The sequence below is a fragment of the Petromyzon marinus genome, chromosome 65 (genome assembly GCF_048934315.1).
Source record: "Petromyzon marinus isolate PM22_M1 ecotype Great Lakes invasive population chromosome 65, UKy_Petmar_22M1.pri1.0, whole genome shotgun sequence".
Lineage (NCBI taxonomy): Eukaryota > Metazoa > Chordata > Hyperoartia > Petromyzontiformes > Petromyzontidae > Petromyzon > Petromyzon marinus.
The window spans coordinates 3,201,169-3,221,914 of NC_133731.1; the positions used below are offsets into that span (position 1 = coordinate 3,201,169).

A 20,746-nucleotide genomic window follows, 5' to 3' on the forward strand; every position below is an offset into this window, starting at 1 on the left:
CAACACAAGCGGCCTTCGAGGCAGTCTGGTCCCTTCACCTGATGAAGGCCGCTTGTGTTGTGGCCGAAACGTCGTGATGTTTGTTGTTTTATTTTTTTTACCTACGCGACTTTACCCGAACAGAACCAAAGAGTACGAGGTGGTCAAGCTTTGACAGATTTTTGCGCACGCACTAAAGGGATGGCCCCTTAACCCGGCAAAATAAAAGTTCAGCGGGGTAGTCGCGGGTTAATGAAACGCCCATTGAAGAGCCACGCCACAGCACGTCAGAAACGCCGCCGCCGCCGCTGCCGCTGCTGCTGCTGCATCTGCTTCATGGCGGTGCAGTGCCCCACGCCATTGGCCGAGATGCGGCAACGCCCCACCTCCGCCCTCGGCGATGGTGGGCGAGCCTCCTAAACCAAATAATAATTCTTCCCCCTTTGTGCTCTTTAAAAAAAAAAACAAAACAAAACAAATCAATCGTGCCACCGGTTCACAACAAAACCCCAACGCACCCCCTCCCTCCCCCCGCCGCGCAAACCGTGAACGTTCGGCAAACGTTGGGCCTTTCAAGACGAGTTCCAAAGTCCACGTGCTAGCGCAATTTGACCCCAGCCGACCCCCTCTCCCACCAGCCCGTGCCCAGCCCACCACCGGCACCGCGGCCGCGAGCGCCAGGCCCGCCACGGTCTCGCAACGCCCAGCGGCGAGCGCAGAAGCGCCGGACCGTGCGGCACTGGGAGGAGGGGGGGGGTGGTCGGGTAGCACTGCCAGTCCACCGTCACCCGAGGCGGACAGGCGCAGCGTCAGCAGGGTCACTTGCTCACCCCCGGCCCCCCAGGCCGGTGACAAGCACCCGCCGATACCGGTTAGGTACATAGGGCGGGTCGCCAGCTGTTAGCGCCGACGAGACACAATGTCGAAAGCGGCCCGTGGCCGATAACCATCCGGGCAGTTCACCGGCGGTGGGTTCAACAAGAAAGCCTGACTCTGCCGCTGATGATGATGATGATACACTGGATGTCAAAACCGATCCTTGCCTATAACAATCCGGCAATTCACCAGCACCGAGTTCAAGCAAAGCTTGACTCTGCTGCTGATGAGACACTGAATGTGGAAACCGGTCCTTGCCTATAACCATCTAGAAGTTTACCAACGTTGGGTTCAAGCAAAGCTTGACTCTGCTGCTGATGAGACACTGAATGTGGAAACCGGTCCTTGCCTATAACCATCTGGAAGTTCACCAATATTGCGTTCAAGCAAAGCTTGACTCTGCTGCTGATGAGACACTGAATGTGGAAACCAGTCCTTGCCTATAACCATCCAGAAGTTCACCAGCACTGGGTTCAAGCAAAGCTTGACTCTGCTGCTGATGCAGGGCCAGATTAAGATTCTGTAGGCCCCTGGGCTACAATTACTGTGAGCCCCCCCCCCCAGTAATATTTTCAAAAGGAAAACAAAGTAAAAAAATGTATTTTTACAAAGCGAACAACAAATAAAATTCAGCATTCACAAGTGAAAAAACTATTCACTTCGTCACTGTAGGCCCCCTGGGCTGAAGCCCCTAAAGCCCTCCCCCCTCCACGCCTAGATCCGGCCCTGTGCTGATGAGACACTGAATTTCAAAACCAGTCCTTGCCTATAACCATCTAGAAGTTCACCAGCACTGGGTTCAAGCAAAGCTTGACTCTGCTGCTGATGAGACACTGAATGTGGAAACCGGTCCTTGCCTATAACCATCTAGAAGTTCACCAGCACTGGGTTCAAGCAAAGCTTGACTCTGCTGCTGATGAGACACTGAATGTGGAAACCGGTCCTTGCCTATAACCATCTAGAAGTTTACCAACGTTGGGTTCAAGCAAAGCTTGACTCTGCTGCTGATGAGACACTGAATGTGGAAACCGGTCCTTGCCTATAACCATCTGGAAGTTCACCAATATTGGGTTCAAGCAAAGCTTGACTCTGCTGCTGATGAGACACTGAATGTGGAAACCGGTCCTTGCCGAAAACCATCTAGAAGTTCACCAGCACTGGGTTCAAGCAAAGCTTGACTCTGCTGCTGATGAGACACTGAATGTGGAAACCGGTCCTTGCCTATAACCATCTGGAAGTTCACCAATATTGGGTTCAAGCAAAGCTTGACTCTGCTGCTGATGAGACACTGAATGTGGAAACCGGTCCTTGCCTATAACCATCTGGAAGTTCACCAATATTGGGTTCAAGCAAAGCTTGACTCTGCTGCTGATGAGACACTGAATGTGGAAACCGGTCCTTGCCGAAAACCATCTAGAAGTTCACCAGCACTGGCTTCAAGCAAAGCTTGACTCTGCTGCTGATGAGACACTGAATGTGGAAACCGGTCCTTGCCTATAACCATCTAGAAGTTCACCAGCACTGGGTTCAAGCAAAGCTTGACTCTGCTGCTGATGAGACACTGAATGTGGAAACCGGTCCTTGCCGAAAACCATCTAGAAGTTCACCAGCACTGGCTTCAAGCAAAGCTTGACTCTGCTGCTGATGAGACACTGAATGTGGAAACCGGTCCTTGCCTATAACCATCTAGAAGTTCACCAGCACTGGGTTCAAGCAAAGCTTGACTCTGCTGCTGATGAGACACTGAATGTGGAAACCGGTCCTTGCCGAAAACCATCTGGAAGTTCACCAGCACTGGGTTCAAGCAAACCTTGACTCTGCTGCTGATGAGACACTGAATGTGGAAACCGGTCCTTGCCTATAACCATCTGGAAGTTCACCAATATTGGGTTCAAGCAAAGCTTGACTCTGCTGCTGATGAGACACTGAATGTGGAAACCGGTCCTTGCCTATAACCATCTAGAAGTTCACCAGCACTGGGTTCAAGCAAAGCTTGACTCTGCTGCTGATGAGACACTGAATGTGGAAACCGGTCCTTGCCTATAACCATCTAGAAGTTCACCAGCACTGGGTTCAAGCAAAGCTTGAATCTGCTGCTGATGAGACACTGAATTTCAAAACCAGTCCTTGCCTATAACCATCTAGAAGTTCACCAATATTGGGTTCAAGCAAAGCTTGACTCTGCTGCTGATGAGACACTGAATGTGGAAACCAGTCTTTGCCGAAAACCATCTAGAAGTTCACCAGCACTGGGTTCAAGCAAAGCTTGACTCTGCTGCTGATGAGACACTGAATTTCAAAACCAGTCCTTGCCTATAACCATCTAGAAGTTCACCAATATTGGGTTCAAGCAAAGCTTGACTCTGCTGCTGATGAGACACTGAATGTGGAAACCAGTCCTTGCCGAAAACCATCTAGAAGTTCACCAGCACTGGGTTCAAGCAAAGCTTGACTCTGCTGCTGATGAGACACTGAATTTCAAAACCAGTCCTTGCCTATAACCATCTAGAAGTTCACCGGCACTGTGTTCAAGCAAAGCTTGACTCTGCTGCTGATGAGACACCGAATGTGGAAACCGGTCCTTGCCTATAACCATCTGGAAGTTCACCAATATTGGGTTCAAGCAAAGCTTGACTCTGCTGCTGATGAGACACCGAATGTGGAAACCGGTCCTTGCCTATAACCATCTGGAAGTTCACCAGCACTGGGTTCAAGCAAAGCTTGACTCTGCTGCTGATGAGACACTGAATGTGGAAACCGGTCCTTGCCTATAACCATCTAGAAGTTCACCGGCACTGTGTTCAAGCAAAGCCCGCGTGACTCTGAGTAGTCACCTAAATGTCCAAACCTCTCCGAAGAGCTTTGCTTGAGTTGAAGCTTTTTTTTGCCATCAAGTTCATTGCCCTCCCAGGAGAGCCGTGCGGCCAATGGCCGATATGGGGGCGTTCCCGTTTACCACGTGGAGGGGGACAGATGATATGGGGAAGGAGGCACATTGCCCACTCGTCTGATTTCCATCTATCAGAGAATAGAAATAATTAACAATGACAAACAAAAGGTTTTCCAATTCAAACTTGACCCCCCAGATAAGGTCTAGCAGACCCCCCCCCCCCTCATCCATTTGTGCAGAAAACAGCGAGTAACTGCAAAAAAAATCGCAAACATCCTAATCTAGATAAACACGGGAGAGATAATTAACCACTCGGAAGGTACGGGGGAGGGGGGCGGGGAGAGGAGGCGCGCTCTCGTGAGCAAGCGGAACACGCCACGCAAACACACTTTTTTGTTTGATACATCCCATCAGGCAAAAGCGGCCCCCTTCAGTCTGACAGCGCACAACGACTTTAGCAGTGGCAATGCTTTCACAGGCTCAACATGCGGCCTGGTTTACGCACGTTCATCGTCTGAACTGCCCACGCTTAATTAGGCAGAGACAACTCCCTCCCTCCCCCTCCCTCCTCCCTCCGTCTTCTTCATTCGTATGGATTAATGGCGGCAGATTTTTAGATGCGATTTTTAGACGTCGCTATCCACTCAATCGTCTGTTCAAGAAGCAGAGTGGGGGGGGGGATCTCGTCCGATCCCTCCTTTAGAAGGAGTCGAGGACCGTAGCATCGGCGGCGGCGTGTTTACGATGCGGTCGATGGTTTTTAAGGGGATTCGTCGGACAGCGCGTCTCCCTCTCGGGCCGCCGCATCGGCCATGCCCGGTCCCGATTTCGCTTTGATGGTCGACCCGTGCTCCGTGCTAGACATGGGTCCGAGTTCGACGCTAAACCGTACAACGCATTCAATTTAAAATTTAAAGCTTTCGTGACTGCAAGGATTCATCTTCTTTGGTTCTATTCGGTAAGGTCACGCGGAATGAGAGTAAAATAATAAAATAACACGATAAAAAAATTCTCACGGCCGCTTGCGTTGTGGCCGAAACAACGTCGTGAGAATTTTAATTGTGTTACTTTATTATTTTATTCTCATTCTACGTGACCTTGCCGAAAGAACCAAAGAAGACATACAATGCATTCTTGATTCGAAGCTTTCGTGACTGCAGGAATCCATACTCTATGGGTTCTCTCGGTAGAGTCGTCACGTGGGTAGAAAATAAAATAAAATCGCGACGTTTTGGGCGCAACGCAACAAGCGCCCGTCATCAGGGGGGGGAGAGCGTGGTCTCCGCTGCCGATCCTGACGCTTGCATATTTGGAGTTTGAATGTTCTCCCTTTCCATCCCCGTGGCTGCATCGACTTTTTGCCGGGTCGTCCCGCTTTTCCCCCCCCTCCGCATTTAGAAACATGCGCGCTTAAGAGTATTTGGCTACTATAAAATTTCCACGTAATAATCCACTTCGATGAGCTATCATTTGTGGCCAGGTCACTTCTGAAAAAAGAGCCACATAGCTCATTGGGCCTTATACCGGGTAAAATCAAAATAGAAGATTTAAAAAAAGATATATTTTATATCTATTTGTCCGGATTACTTTGTGATCTGCCTGTACCGACGATGTGTTGAAATGCTTCGGCACCATACGTAGCCAACCCGTGCTAAATCGGAGGGTGCGTGGGAAGGACAATCCGATTCAAACACAAAAAGCAGTTGGGAATTTTTTTGGTTGTTTTATGACCCAAATATCAATTACGAAGCGTGATTTTTATCAGTTGCGATAGAATCCATGCTCGGTCAGTTAACGGGGGCGGGGGGTGTGCAAAATAATCAGGCCTTCCTTCAGAGTGCACACAACCGCAGTAGCACTGGTTTCAACGCAAGCTCAACAACTTGTGGCCTGGTTGCCACATTCAATGTCTGAACTGCCCAGACGCTTAATTGGCAGAGGACCCTCTCGCTCGCTCTCCATCTTCTTCTTCTTCCATAATGGATTAATAGCAGCAGATTACAGCTGTAATTTTAGATGTTGCCATCCACTCGATTGTCTTTGAAAAGGAGTGAAGAAGGAGAGGCGGCGAGACGGAGCGTTTACAATTGCGGTCGACGGCAAACTGCTGGCGCCCGTCCCGCGCCATTCACCTGAAGATGTCCGGCTGCCGAACCAGCGCCGTGTCGAGGACGTGGCCGTGCATGAACTCGTAGCAGAGGCCGTTGAGGAAGGTGCAGTAGAGGCTGGGCGCGCAGCCGTAGGCCTGCAGCACCTGCGGCAAGGTCACGCGTCACCACAGGCGGCAGCGGCAGAGTCAGCGGCAGCACAGGGGTCAGATCCGACTCTCGGGGTGTTCATTTTCGCGAGGCGAGGAAAGGAAATCACCGGCAAGCGGGGCGGGCGGGCGAGCGGGCAGGCGTGTGGGTGGTGCGGGAGAGGGCCGACAGGCAGAAGAGACTGGCAGCAGCGGGCCCCGGCTAACTCACGGCGACATCCGCGCACGAAAATCAGCGTCGCAAGAGCCAAAAAAACGTCGTTTGACGTCTCAATCTCTCTCTCTCGGTTCTCCATTAAAAAAATCAACAGGCTAAAAAAAAAAAGTCCGTGACATAGGTTATCTTGGGTGAGATAGAGTAAATATAAATGCTTCGTTAAGCCCGCCACCAGCCGACATAGTAAGGGTTCGTCACGTTCATATCCATGCGATCCAACCCAAAAAAACCTACACTACGGACGATTTTGATTTAAAGCTTTCGTGACTGCAGTAATTCATATTCTTAGCTCTTTCGGTAAAGTCACGTTGAAGGGAAACAATAAAATAATAAAATATATAAAACAATAAAAAATTCTCACGACGTTTCGATCATAACACAAACGGTCGTCATCAGGTGTGAAAAACCAACGTTGGTGTGAAAAACCAACATCGTGATAATTTTTTATTGTTTTATATATATTTTATTACTTTATTGTTTCCCTTCAACGTGACTTTACCGAAAGAGCTAAGAATACTATGGATGATATTGGTCACGAAAGCCTACGTGTTAAACAGACCAATAAAATATTATCACCGTTCACGCAAAACGCTTTCACGGATGACGTTACGGAAAAAAAAAATAATCGACCGCTGGGGGCGAAGGGGCGGTTATAGGCCACGTAACTATCCACCTGATGACAGACGCTTGTGTTGAGCCCGAAACGTCGCGATTCATTTTCTACCTACGCGACTTTACCGAAAGAACCGAAGAGGATGGATTCTTGCAGTTCACGAAAGCTTCAAATCAAGATTTATCCGGACGAGTTTGTGTGGGGGAATTGTCCCTCTGCCGCCAAACCGACACGGCCAACACGAATTAAACCACACTCTTCGGTTCTATTCGGTAAAGTCACGTAGGTAAAAAAATAAAGCAACAAAAATCACGACGTTTCGGCCACAACACAAGCGGCCTTCATCAGGCGAAGGGACCAGGCTGTCTCGAGGACAGCGCTGGAGTGCCCGTTGTCTGTTAAAAGCTCTAACGGATAGGTGAAAGCCCTCCCCGTGGAGGTTATCAATTCTAGATTTGAAGCTTTCGTGACCGCAAGAATCCATACTCTTTGGTTCTATTCGGTAAAGTCACGTAGCTAAAAAAATACGCGACTTTATACCGAACAGAACCACGGAGTATGGATCCTTGCAGCCACGAAAGCTTCAAATCTAGAAACGAATCAAACCGTCGTCTCGGCACGCCCAGCGGCGAGCCGACCGGGAGAAATCTCGCGGCGCCCTCCCCCTCTCCCCTCGTGTCGCAACCGCCGGGAGTTTGAACGGCGAGGAAACGCTCGCTCGCTCGCTTGCTGCTCCCCTTTTCGAATGTCGATCCAAGAAAAAAATACATTAAAAAAAAACGCAACAACTCCCAGCCCTGAACCCGTTGCACGAAACCTTTCGCCAGCGTCCACGCGGCAGGGGAACCTCGCTCGTTGGGCTGCTTAGCCGTTGCTTCGAGTTACTAAAAAAGTGGAATGAAGAACCAAGCAGGCTAAGCTTCCGTGGTGGGGGGGGGGGGGGGGGGGCGGTCGGGGGGGGGGGGGGGCAGGAGGTGGGGGAGTGGGGGGGGGGGGCTTTGGCAACTGTGCAGCTCCCCCCGAGGCTTTTTGGAACAACGCTTTTTGCCTCTCTGCTCGCGAGACATTGAGTCGTCGTTAATGGCCGTCCCGACTTGAAAATTCACCCCTTTTCAAAATTGACCCTCCCCCCACCTCCCCCCCCGCCGCACCGTCGCCTCGCTCTGCGGCGAACAAGGGTCCCGATCATTTCCTTCGTCCCAAACATGGTGGCGGGCGCGTTGGCGGGCCCGCCGCGGGTGGAATGCGGCACTTAAAATTTGTGTGTTTTTTAAATGATTATTATTCTTCAAGTGAACGAGAGTTCTCCTGCCCGAGCGAGCCGTCAACGGCATCGGTGCTTTTCCCTCCCTTCCTCACCGTCCGCAGCCAGCGCTGGGGAAATGTCCACATTCCTATGGCAGGGAGGGGGGGCAACCCTGAACACAGGGCCATCCACCGCCGACTTCCCCATGAAGCGGTACCCAGTTTACCCACGCCGGAGGTGGACGGGGTGGAGGTGGATGATGGGTCGAGTCAATCTCCCAACCGGGGATTGAACGCTCGACCGGGTGGGTGGGGGGGGGCTTCCTGCCGCTGTGCCTCCAGGCTGTGGTGTCTCAACTAATTGAAATGCTTAATTCAAACCACGCGTGCCACGCACAAAAAGTGAAAGACACCACCCCCCATCATCATCATCATCATAATCATCGGTGCAGGTGGTCACAGACCCCCCCAATGGTGAGAAGTGGCGCGAGTGGCCCTCACGTGCACACCGAAGTCGTCTTATTGGTGGAAGTGGGGCCCCCCCCTCTCCCTCGGAAAATGAGTGAAGAACCAACCACTGTTCCGCACGGACTGCCAGAGCGCCTAAGCACAAACCACCTAAGCACAAACCGCCTGGCCAGACATTAGGAGTAGTGCGCATTATAATAATACGTAACTATAGCAATATTACGAGCTTAGTGCCATTTGGTATATTCGTGCCATGGCAGGCGATGGATGGGTCCAACTGGGTGTATCAAGCGACTGCAACGTGGATCCTTCAACGTCTTCCGCTAAGTAGATGGCGAGCGGTGTAATTTAGTAAACATTTGTACGATTTTTTTTTCAAAAATATAATTTATTCATATATGTTTTTTATTGTTATGTTTCAATACTGTCATTTTTTTCATGTTTAATTTCTTATCGTCATTTTTTTTTTTACAGAATTTTTAAAAAAAAATTTGTTTTAATTGTAATTTTTTTTTTAAAATATAAATTTGACATACATTTTGGTTATTTTTAGATCGTTGAACTTTTTTACTTTTTAACTTTTTACACGAACATTAAACGCGGCAATATCGGTGGAGGCCTGCCAGATTGGAACCGCGAACGTCGGCAGCGGGCGGGTGCTGCCGGGAACCGCCGCCAGATCTTTGATTTGGGAGCGACTTGGGGAGTATCTCGGCAAGAAGAAGAAAAAAAAAACAACCCATTCGTGGCTCATCGGATTCTACCCGCTATTAAATAACAATTCCGATTTTGTATTTCCGGAGTGGCGGGAGGTGCAGTGGGTTTGGCGGTAGCGGTAGCGGTAGCGGCGTCTCTCACTTGGAAGCTCTTCAGCTCGTTGTCCCTGTCGACAAACAGCTCCGTCATGTTGCCGTACACTCGGATGAGCACGACGTCCTCCCTGCTGTCCCCTCGTGAGCAGCCCACCAGCTTGTTCGTGATGCCGTCCGTGAACAGCTGCAGGCACGCACGCACGCACACACACGCACACACGCCACTCCGCGTCAGCCACGACACCCCGCGTCAGCCACCGCTGCTCCGCCCCCTTCCATCTTCGCCGGCGGAAGAGTTCCACCCCCTCCACCCTCCACCCCCCCCCCCCCAGAGCAGCCCCCCACAAGCGGCCGTGCAGCGGGAGGTGGGGGGGGGGGTGAGAAGCTCCCGCGTTTGAAGCGTGCGTGAAATTGCACAAGGCAGGCTTTTATTTTTGTTTGTTCCCGCCCGACAAGAAATTCAAACGGAATGATTTGGGCGTTCGAGGCGTGAGGCTGTCGCGTGGCCAAGGAGGGGGGGGGGGGGTGTCCGGAACCCCGAGCCTGAAGCAAGCGGTCGGGGTTAGCCCCCACCCCTACCCCCACCCACCGGGTACCATCGTTGATGTTTGCTACGCGGGCGTGCAATACCCAATTAGAGGGGGTGCCCCCCCCCCCTACTCCCCGCCCCCCTCCCCCCTAAAGAACGTCCAGTAACAACAGCGAAGCGTAGGATGTTACAGGTTAGCACGACCCACAGTAATATACCCGGTGGGGGAGGGGGGCGGTGTCTCATTTTGAACACGTGCCCGCACTGGAGCGAGCGCCCATGTCGTTTATTTATATTCATGCCTTGCACCCAGGAGGACGACGATTTGCCCGCCCTCGCACCCCCCCCCCATTCAGATTAGCGTAAACCGCGTCGAAGCGTTGGGGGACGTGGAACCACTGCGCAGAGGGGAACGGGGAGGGGGGAGGGGGGTGTGAGATGCGAGGGAGAGGTCGTGCTGGATGCTGTAGATGCGTGCTTTCGGAAGGAGCACCGGGCACACGGACACCGCGCACACCGCGCACACACCCAAGCATACAGACACACCGCACACACACCACCCGCACGCACTCACACAGCATACAGACACACCGCACACACCCCGCACGTACACACAGCATACCGACACACCACACACACACCACACACCCAAGCATACAGACACACCGCACGCACGCGCACACACACACCACACGCACTCACACAGCGTACAGACACACCGCACGCGCGCACACACACAAACAAACACACCACCCGCACGTGCTCACACAGCGTACAGACACACCGCACGCACAAGTACACAGAGCATACCGACACACCACACACACACCACACAGACCCCGCACACACACAGCATACCGACACACCACACACACACACACACCACACACACACACACACCACACCACACACACACCACACCACACCACACACACCCCGCACGCACACACACAGCATACCGACACACCGCACACACCAACAGTGCACATGAAAACGCAGCACACCGGCCACACTGATATATACAGTGAGGGAAAAAAGTATTTGATCCCCTGCTGATTTTGTACGTTTGCCCACTGACAAAGAAATGATCAGTCTATAATTTTAATGGTAGGTTTATTTGAACAGTGAGAGACAGAATAACAAAAAAATCCTGAAAAACGCATGGCAAAAATGGTATAAATTGATGTGCATTTTAATGAGGGAAATAAGTATTTGACCCATCTGCAAAACATGACTTAGTACTTGGTGGAAAAACCCTTGTTGGCAATCAGAGGTCAGACGTTTCTTGTAGTTGGCCACCAGGTTTGCACGCATCTCAGGAGGGATTTTATCCCACTCCTCTTTGCAGATCTTCTCCAAGTCATTAAGTTTTCGAGGCTGACGTTTGGCAACTCGAGCCTTCAGCTCCCTCCACAGATTTTCTATGGGATTAAGGTCTGGAGATTGGCTAGGTCACTCAAGGACCTTAATATGCTTCTTCTTGAGCCACTCCTTTGTTGCCTTGGCCATGTGTTTTGGGTCATTGTCATGCTGGAATACCCATCCACGACCCATTTTCAATGCCCTGGCTGCGGGAAGGAGGTTCTCACCCAAGATTTGACGGTACATGGCCCCGTCCATCGTCCCTTTGATGCGGTGAAGTTGTCCTGTCCCCTTAGCAGAAAAACACCCCCAAAGCATAATGTTTCCACCTCCATGTTTGACGGTGGGGATGGTGTTCTTGGGGTCATAGGCAGCATTCCTCCTTCTCCAAACAAGTTGAGTTGATGCCAAAGAGCTCAATTTTGGTCTCATCTGACCACAACACTTTCACCCAATTGTCCTCTGAATCATTCAGATGTTCACTGGCAAACTTCAGACGGGCATGCATGTGCTTTCTTGAGCAGGGGGACCTTGCGGGCGCTGCAGGATTCCAGTCCTTCACGGCGTAGTGTGTTACCAATTGTTTTCTTGGCGACTATGGTCCCAGCTGCCTTGAGATCATTGACAAGATCATCCCGTGTAGTTCTGGGCTGATTCCTCACCGTTGTCATGATCATTGCAACTCCACGAGGTGAGATCTTGCATGGGGCCCCAGGCCGAGGGAGATTGACAGTTCTTTTGTGTTTCTTCCATTTGCGAATAATCACACCAACTGTTGTCACCTCCTCACCAAGCTGCTTGGCAATGGTTTTGTAGCTCATTCCAGCCTTGTGTAGGTCTACAATCTTGTCTCTGACATCCTTGGAGAGCTCGTTGGTCTTGGCCATGGTGGAGAGTTTGGAATCTGTTTGATTGATTCTGTGGACAGGTGTCTTTTATACAGATAACAAGCTGAGATTAGGAGCACTCCCTTTAAGAGTGTGCTCCTAATATCAGCTCGTTACCTGTATAAAAGACACCTGGGAGCCAGAAATCTTTCTGATTGAGAGGGGGGTCAAAGACTTATTTCCCTCATTAAAATGCAAATCAATTTAAAACATTTTTGTCATGCGTTTTTCTGGATTGTGTTGTTGTTATTCTGTCTCTCACCGTTCAAATAAACCTACCATTAAAATTATAGACTGATCATTTCTTTGTCAGTCGGCAAACGTACAAAATCAGCAGGGGATCAAATACTTTTTTTTCCACCCCCCTCACTGTACATTGCTCACCGGGCACACACGAGCGAGACACTGCACAGCTGATGCACGCAGGGGGAGGAGGATCTGCAGAGGGGGACGGACGGTTCCCTGGGAACCTGCTTCACTCGTCACCCTTCTCCAATAATTTAGGGAGATATCCTTTCCAATCAGCCGCTCCGGTTGCCGTCCTTTGCTCGCCGGTTAGCCAAAAGCCGCCGGAGCCGCCGCCAGGGTGGCCGGAGTTTGCCCGACGGAGGCTTTAAATACTCCTTGACGATGTCAGCGGAGGCGTCGTGGTTCAATTTGTTGGTGAGGCGACTTGCGTGGGGGACGCGCGTGTGTGTCGAACGCGCCACGCGCCGGGAGCCCAGGGGACATGTCGGCGTGCCGCCTTCTAGCTCTGTACTTCCCGAGCCGGGGCGGTCGAGCAGACGCGAGCCAAAGCTAGGGCCCACGGACAAGCCTATGGCGCTGCGCAGTTTTATCGATTTACGTATCCACATCGCACTCCGCCATTAACCAAAAGACAAAGATCCCCCCCCCCCCCCCGGTACAGCCTTAAAGGACTGTTGGGGGCGAGTGCTGCTTTGAGAGTAACACTACTAACCTATCCGAATCAGAATATGTATTTATCCTGCAGGAATCCGATGAGCTATGAAGGTCTTTTTGCACAGATGTTCAGTAGAAAACGAAGGCCGGCTAAGCACACGATGGGGAGGGGGGGGAGGGGGGATGGGAGGGTGACCAGCACCACACCCTGCCGCCTTCAGTCTACCCAAGCGATAGTTCCAGATTCAACGGATAGCAATGGCAGACCGAGGTTAGTATCCGCGATCAAAAGCCCAGTTCCCAAGCCATGCGCCAATCATCCTCGAGGCCTCAAAAGGAGGGTAAACTTATTTATTTGAGGCCCGAGATGATCCAGAGGAGGACCCCCTGAACCGGCTCGGATAATCGACACCGGTGTGTTGGCGGCGGCCATGAGGAGAACGGTGGGGAGGGGAGGGAATTCCCTCCCCCCCCCCCATCGTCACGTGGTCACTTGGTAACCTCCAGGGAGGTGTGGGGAGGGGGGGGGAATTCCCTCCCCCCCCCATCGTCACGTGGCCACTTGGTAACCTCCAGGGAGGTGTTTGGGGGGGGGGAATTCCCTCCCCCCATCGTCACGTGGCCACTTGGTAACCTCCAGGGAGGTGGGGGGGGGGAATTCCCTCCCCCCCCATCGTCACGTGGCCACTTGGTAACCTCCAGGGAGGTGTTTGGGGGGGGGGGGAATTCCCTCCCCCCCATCGTCACGTGGCCACTTGGTAACCTCCAGGGAGGGGTGGGGAGGAATTCCCTCCCCCCCATCGTCACGTGGCCACTTGGTAACGTCCAGGGAGGGGTGGGGAGGGGGGGAATTCACTCCCCACCCCTCGTCACGTGGCCACTTGGTAACCTCCAGGGAGGTGTGGGGGGGGGGGAATTCCCTCCCCCCCATCGTCACGTGGCCACTTGGTAACCTCCAGGGAGGTGTTTGGGGGGGGGGGGGAATTCCCTCCCCCCATCGTCACGTGGCCACTTGGTAACCTCCAGGGAGGTGTGGGGGGGGGGGAATTCCCTCCTCCCCATCGTCACGTGGCCACTTGGTAACGTCCAGGGAGGTGTGGGGGAGGGGGGAATTCCCTCCCCCCATCGTCACGTGGTCACTTGGTAACCTCCAGGGAGGTGTTTGGGGGGGGGGAATTCCCTCCCCCCATCGTCACGTGGCCACTTGGTAACCTCCAGGGAGGGGTGGGGAGGGGGGGGGAATTCCCTCCTCCCCATCGTCACGTGGCCACTTGGTAACGTCCAGGGAGGGGTGGGGAAAAAAGGGAATTCCCTCCCCCCATCGTCACGTGGCCACTTGGTAACCTCCAGGGAGGGGTGGGGAGGGGGGGGAATTCCCTCCCCCCCATCGTCACGTGGCCACTTGGTAACCTCCAGGGAGGTGTGTGGGGGTGGGGGGGAATTCACTCCCCCCCCATTGTCACGTGGCCACTTGGTAACCTCCAGGGAGGGCTGTGGGTGAGATGAAGATGGATCGCAGTGCGGAAAGGCCGATCCGGAACAGAGGTGGCGGAGGGAGAGGGACAGCTTGCTGAAAACGCGACACGTGCATGTTCGGCCACGGTGACGTCACAGCACCGGCGGCCCCTCCTCCCCCCTCCGCTCCAACCCCCCCACCTTGCCGGAGCCGTAAACGTGGTGATGGAAAGACGAGAAGGGCAGCCAACGCCTCTCGGTGGTCGTGAATCGACGACATGGGCAGCGGAGTGGCGGCACGGCGGTGGTGGCGGCGACGTGGCGGCTTCGCAGCAAGCAGGGCCCTGGGTTTCATTATCGATCCTCGGGCACTTTTGTAACGCTTAGTTCTGGGGAGTGGAGTTTGTGTGATCCCCCCCAATACTACAGAGTGGAGTTTGTATGATCTCTCCCCTGTTCTACAGAGTGAGTGGAGTTTGTGTGATCTCCCCCAATACTACAGAGTGGAGTTTGTGTGATCTCCCCCTGTTCTACAGAGAGAGTGGAGTGTGTGATCTCCTGTTCTACAGAGTGAGTGGAGTTTGTGTTCTCCCCCAATACTACAGAGTGGAGTTTGTGTGATCTCCCCCTGTTCTACAGAGTGAGTGGAGTTTGTGTGATCTCCCCCCCCTGTTCTACAGAGTGAGTGGAGTTTGTATGATCTCCCCCTGTTCTACAGAGTGAGTGGAGTTTGTGGGATCTCCCCCTGTTCTACCGAGTGAGTGGAGTTTGTATGATCTCCCCCTGTTCTACAGAGTGAGTGGAGTTTGTATGATCTCCCCCTGTTCTACAGAGTGAGTGGAGTTTGTGTGATCTCCCCCTGTTCTACAGTGAGTGGAGTTTGTGTGATCTCCCCCTGTTCTACAGAGTGAGTGGAGTTTGTATGATCTCCCCCTGTTCTACAGAGTGAGTGGAGTTTGTGTGATCTCCCCCCTGTTCTACAGAGTGAGTGGAGTTTGTATGATCTCCCCCCTGTTCTACAGAGTGAGTGGAGTTTGTGTGATCTCCCCCTGTTCTACAGAGTGAGTGGAGTTTGTGTGATCTCCCCCTGTTCTACAGAGTGAGTGGAGTTTGTGTGATCTCCCCCTGTTCTACAGAGTGAGTGAGTGGAGTTTGTGTGATCTCCCCCCTGTTCTACAGAGTGAGTGAGTGAAGTTTGTGTGATCTCCCCCTGTTCTACAGAGTGAGTGGAGTTTGTATGATCTCCCCCTGTTCTAAAGAGTGAGTGGAGTTTGTATGATCTCCCCCTGTTCTACAGAGTGAGTGGAGTTTGTATGATCTCCCCCTGTTCTACAGAGTGAGTGGAGTTTGTGGGATCTCCCCCTGTTCTACCGAGTGAGTGGAGTTTGTATGATCTCCCCCTGTTCTACAGAGTGAGTGGAGTTTGTATGATCTCCCCCTGTTCTACAGAGTGAGTGGAGTTTGTGTGATCTCCCCCTGTTCTACAGAGTGAGTGGAGTTTGTGTGATCTCCCCCTGTTCTACAGAGTGAGTGGAGTTTGTATGATCTCCCCCTGTTCTACAGAGTGAGTGGAGTTTGTGTGATCTCCCCCCTGTTCTACAGAGTGAGTGGAGTTTGTATGATCTCCCCCCTGTTCTACAGAGTGAGTGGAGTTTGTGTGATCTCCCCCTGTTCTACAGAGTGAGTGGAGTTTGTGTGATCTCCCCCTGTTCTACAGAGTGAGTGGAGTTTGTGTGATCTCCCCCTGTTCTACAGAGTGAGTGAGTGGAGTTTGTGTGATCTCCCCCCTGTTCTACAGAGTGAGTGAGTGAAGTTTGTGTGATCTCCCCCTGTTCTACAGAGTGAGTGGAGTTTGTATGATCTCCCCCTGTTCTAAAGAGTGAGTGGAGTTTGTATGATCTCCCCCTGTTCTACAGAGTGAGTGGAGTTTGTGTGATCTCCCCCTGTTCTACAGAGTGAGTGGAGTTTGTGTGTTCTCCCGCTGTTCTACAGAGTGAGTGGAGTTTGTATGATCTCCCCCTGTTCTACAGAGTGAGTGGAGTTTGTATGATCTCCCTCTGTTCTACAGAGTGAGTGGAGTTTGTATGATCTCCCCCTGTTCTACAGAGTGAGTGGAGTTTGTGTGATCTCCCCCTGTTCTACAGAGTGAGTGGAGTTTGTGTGATCTCCCCCCTGTTCTACAGAGTGAGTGGAGTTTGTATGATCTCCCCCTGTTCTACAGTGAGAGTGGAGTTTGTATGATCTCCCCCTGTTCTACAGAGAGAGTGGAGTTTGTGTGATCTCCCCCTGTTCTACAGAGTGAGTGGAGTTTGTGTGATCTCCCCCTGTTCTACAGAGTGAGTGGAGTTTGTGTGATCTCCTGTTCTACAGAGTGAGTGTAGTTTGTGTGTTCTCCCCCAATACTACAGAGTGGAGTTTGTGTGATCTCCCCCTGTACTACAGAGTGAGTGGAGTTTGTGTGATCTCCCCCTGTTCTACAGAGTGAGTGGAGTTTGTATGATCTCCCCCTGTTCTACAGAGTGAGTGGAGTTTGTGTGTTCTCCCCCAATACTACAGAGTGGAGTTTGTGTGTTCTACCCCTGTTCTACAGGGGGAGTGGAGTTTGTGTGATCCCCCCCCTGTTCTACAGAGTGAGTGGAGTTTGTGTGATCTCCTGTTCTACAGAGTGAGTGGAGTTTGTGTGATCTCCCCCCTGTTCTACAGAGTGAGTGGAGTTTGTGTGCTCTCCCCCTTGTTCTACAGAGTGAGTGGAGTTTGTGTGTTCTCCTCCTGTTCTACAGAGTGAGTGGAGTTTGTGTGATCTCCCCCCTGTTCTACAGAGTGAGTGGAGTTTGTGTGATCTCCCCCTGTTCTACAGAGTGAGTGGAGTTTGTATGATCTCCCCCTGTTCTACAGAGTGAGTGGAGTTTGTGTGATCTCCCCCCTGTTCTACAGAGTGAGTGGAGTTTGTATGATCTCCCCCCTGTTCTACAGAGTGAGTGGAGTTTGTGTGATCTCCCCCTGTTCTACAGAGTGAGTGGAGTTTGTGTGATCTCCCCCTGTTCTACAGAGTGAGTGGAGTTTGTGTGATCTCCCCCCTGTTCTACAGAGTGAGTGAGTGAAGTTTGTGTGATCTCCCCCTGTTCTACAGAGTGAGTGGAGTTTGTATGATCTCCCCCTGTTCTAAAGAGTGAGTGGAGTTTGTATGATCTCCCCCTGTTCTACAGAGTGAGTGGAGTTTGTGTGATCTCCCCCTGTTCTACAGAGTGAGTGGAGTTTGTGTGTTCTCCCGCTGTTCTACAGAGTGAGTGGAGTTTGTATGATCTCCCCCTGTTCTACAGTGAGAGTGGAGTTTGTATGATCTCCCCCTGTTCTACAGAGAGAGTGGAGTTTGTGTGATCTCCCCCTGTTCTACAGAGTGAGTGGAGTTTGTGTGATCTCCCCCTGTTCTACAGAGTGAGTGGAGTTTGTGTGATCTCCTGTTCTACAGAGTGAGTGTAGTTTGTGTGTTCTCCCCCAATACTACAGAGTGGAGTTTGTGTGATCTCCCCCTGTACTACAGAGTGAGTGGAGTTTGTGTGATCTCCCCCTGTTCTACAGAGTGAGTGGAGTTTGTATGATCTCCCCCTGTTCTACAGAGTGAGTGGAGTTTGTGTGTTCTCCCCCAATACTACAGAGTGGAGTTTGTGTGTTCTACCCCTGTTCTACAGGGGGAGTGGAGTTTGTGTGATCCCCCCCCTGTTCTACAGAGTGAGTGGAGTTTGTGTGATCTCCTGTTCTACAGAGTGAGTGGAGTTTGTGTGATCTCCCCCCTGTTCTACAGAGTGAGTGGAGTTTGTGTGTTCTCCTCCTGTTCTACAGAGTGAGTGGAGTTTGTGTGATCTCCCCCCTGTTCTACAGAGTGAGTGGAGTTTGTGTGATCTCCCCCTTGTTCTACAGAGTGAGTGGAGTTTGTGTGGTCCCCCCTGTTCTACAGAGTGAGTGGAGTTTGTATGATTTCCCCTGTTCTACAGAGTGAGTGGAGTTTGTGTGTTCTCCCCCAATACTACAGAGTGGAGTTTGTGTGTTCTACCCCTGTTCTACAGGGGGAGTGGAGTTTGTGTGATCCCCCCCCTGTTCTACAGAGTGAGTGGAGTTTGTGTGATCTCCTGTTCTACAGAGTGAGTGGAGTTTGTGTGATCTCCCCCCTGTTCTACAGAGTGAGTGGAGTTTGTGTGCTCTCCCCCTTGTTCTACAGAGTGAGTGGAGTTTGTGTGTTCTCCTCCTGTTCTACAGAGTGAGTGGAGTTTGTGTGATCTCCCCCCTGTTCTACAGAGTGAGTGGAGTTTGTGTGATCTCCCCCTTGTTCTACAGAGTGAGTGGAGTTTGTGTGGTCCCCCCTGTTCTACAGAGTGAGTGGAGTTTGTATGATTTCCCCTGTTCTACAGAGTGAGTGGAGTTTGTGTGATCTCCCCTTGTTCTACAGAGTGAGTGGAGTTTGTGTGATCTCCCCTTGTTCTACAGAGTGAGTGGAGTTTGTGTGATCTCCCCTTGTTCTACAGAGTGAGTGGAGTTTGTGTGATCTCCCCCAATACTACAGAGTGGAGTTTGTGTGATCTCCCCCTGTACTACAGAGTGAGTGGAGTTTGTGTGATCTCTCCCTGTTCTACAGAGTGTGTGGAGTTTGTGTGATCTCCTCCTGTTGTACAGGGGGAGTGCAGTTTGTGAGATCTCCCCCGGTTCTACACAATGAGCGCAGTTTGCACAATCTACTCCTGTTCTACAGAGTGAGTAGAGTTCAGTTGTGTGCTTGAGCGAGTGGAATTTGTATTTTTCTCCCCCTGTTCTGCGATTGGTCTCCGCCAGGTTTTATCCCACAGATTAGAAACACTCACACACACACACACCGCGCACACCAATTTTTTACTGGGCCAAACATCCCGACGCTGCGATATTACCTGAAAATTATTCTACTCCGTTAAAACGGCGGCGGACAGCGGCAGGGACCTTCCGAGCGACCCGGTGGAATCATGTAATCGAATTTATAATAAGAGATGGGGGGGGGGGGTGCCAGTGTCCACCACCACCACCCCCCCCCCCTCGTCTCCTGTGCGTGTTCATTTTTTTATGCTCGCTAAGCCGCTGAAAAATGTTGTGGACTCCCTCCCCCCCGCCCCGACACGCACGGCCATCGGGCAAAGTTGGCCGTGGTCATGGGGGGGTGGGGGGGGGGGTGGGGACGGGCTAAGACGGCGGCGGAGCTTCGCTTGGGGGTGCCGACAATTTCAAACTTGGGGAGCCCGGGGAAGTGGCGAGCTTCGCGATGCGCATAAAACACGAAACTTCACACACGTACACACGCGCACACACACACGCACACGACGTACAGGCGTACACAATGCAAGCACACCACACGGCTTTCACAAGCATCGCACACGGCGTGCACATACGACACGCAGACACCACACGCGCACCCCCTCGCTAGTAACCGCGCATGCACACAGACGCACGCAACGCACGCACGCACGCCCTGCACAAGCACTGCACACTCCTCGCACCACGCACGCACACGCACGCAGGCACACACACACGCAGGCACACACACGCAGGCACGCACTCCTCGCACCACGCACGCACACAGGCACACACACGCACACACGCACGCAGGCACACGCAGGCACACACACACACGCAGGCACACACAGGCACACAGGCAGGCACACACACACGCAGGCACACACACACACGCAGGCACACACAGGCACACAGGCAGACACACACGCAGGCACACACAGGCACACAGGCAGGCACACACACACACGCAGGCACACGCAGGCACACACACACACGCAGGCACACACACACGCACACGCAGGCACACGCAGGCACACACACACGCACGCAGGCACACGCACGCACACGCAGGCACACACACACACACGCAGGCACACACACACACACGCAGGCACACACACACGCACGCAGGCACACACACACACACGCAGGCACACACACGCACGCGCAGGCACACGCACGCACACGCAGGCACACACAGGCACACACACACGCACGCAGGCACACACACACACACGCAGGCACACACACACGCACGCAGGCACACACGCAGGCACACGCACACGCACACGCAGGCACACACACACACACACGCAGGCACACACACACACACGCACACAGGCACACACACACGCAGGCACACACACACACACGCACAGGCACACACACGCACGCTCCGCAAGTAAAAGTGCGACGCCGCGGCCTTCGCAGCCTCCCCCGG

At 52.5% G+C, this 20,746-nt stretch overlaps 1 protein-coding gene across 1 annotated transcript in view; it reads right to left on the bottom strand.

Annotated features, from left to right (window-relative positions):
* Nucleotides 1–20,746, bottom strand: part of LOC142906464 (ethanolamine kinase 1-like) — a 62,441-nt gene that overhangs the window by 26,674 nt on the left and 15,021 nt on the right. The window contains exons 2-3 of the mRNA XM_076054246.1: nucleotides 9,404–9,541; nucleotides 5,878–5,999 (exon numbers count right to left, since the gene is read on the bottom strand). Coding sequence (XP_075910361.1) covers nucleotides 5,878–5,999; nucleotides 9,404–9,541 — 260 coding nt within the window. The remainder of the gene's footprint in view (nucleotides 1–5,877; nucleotides 6,000–9,403; nucleotides 9,542–20,746) is intronic.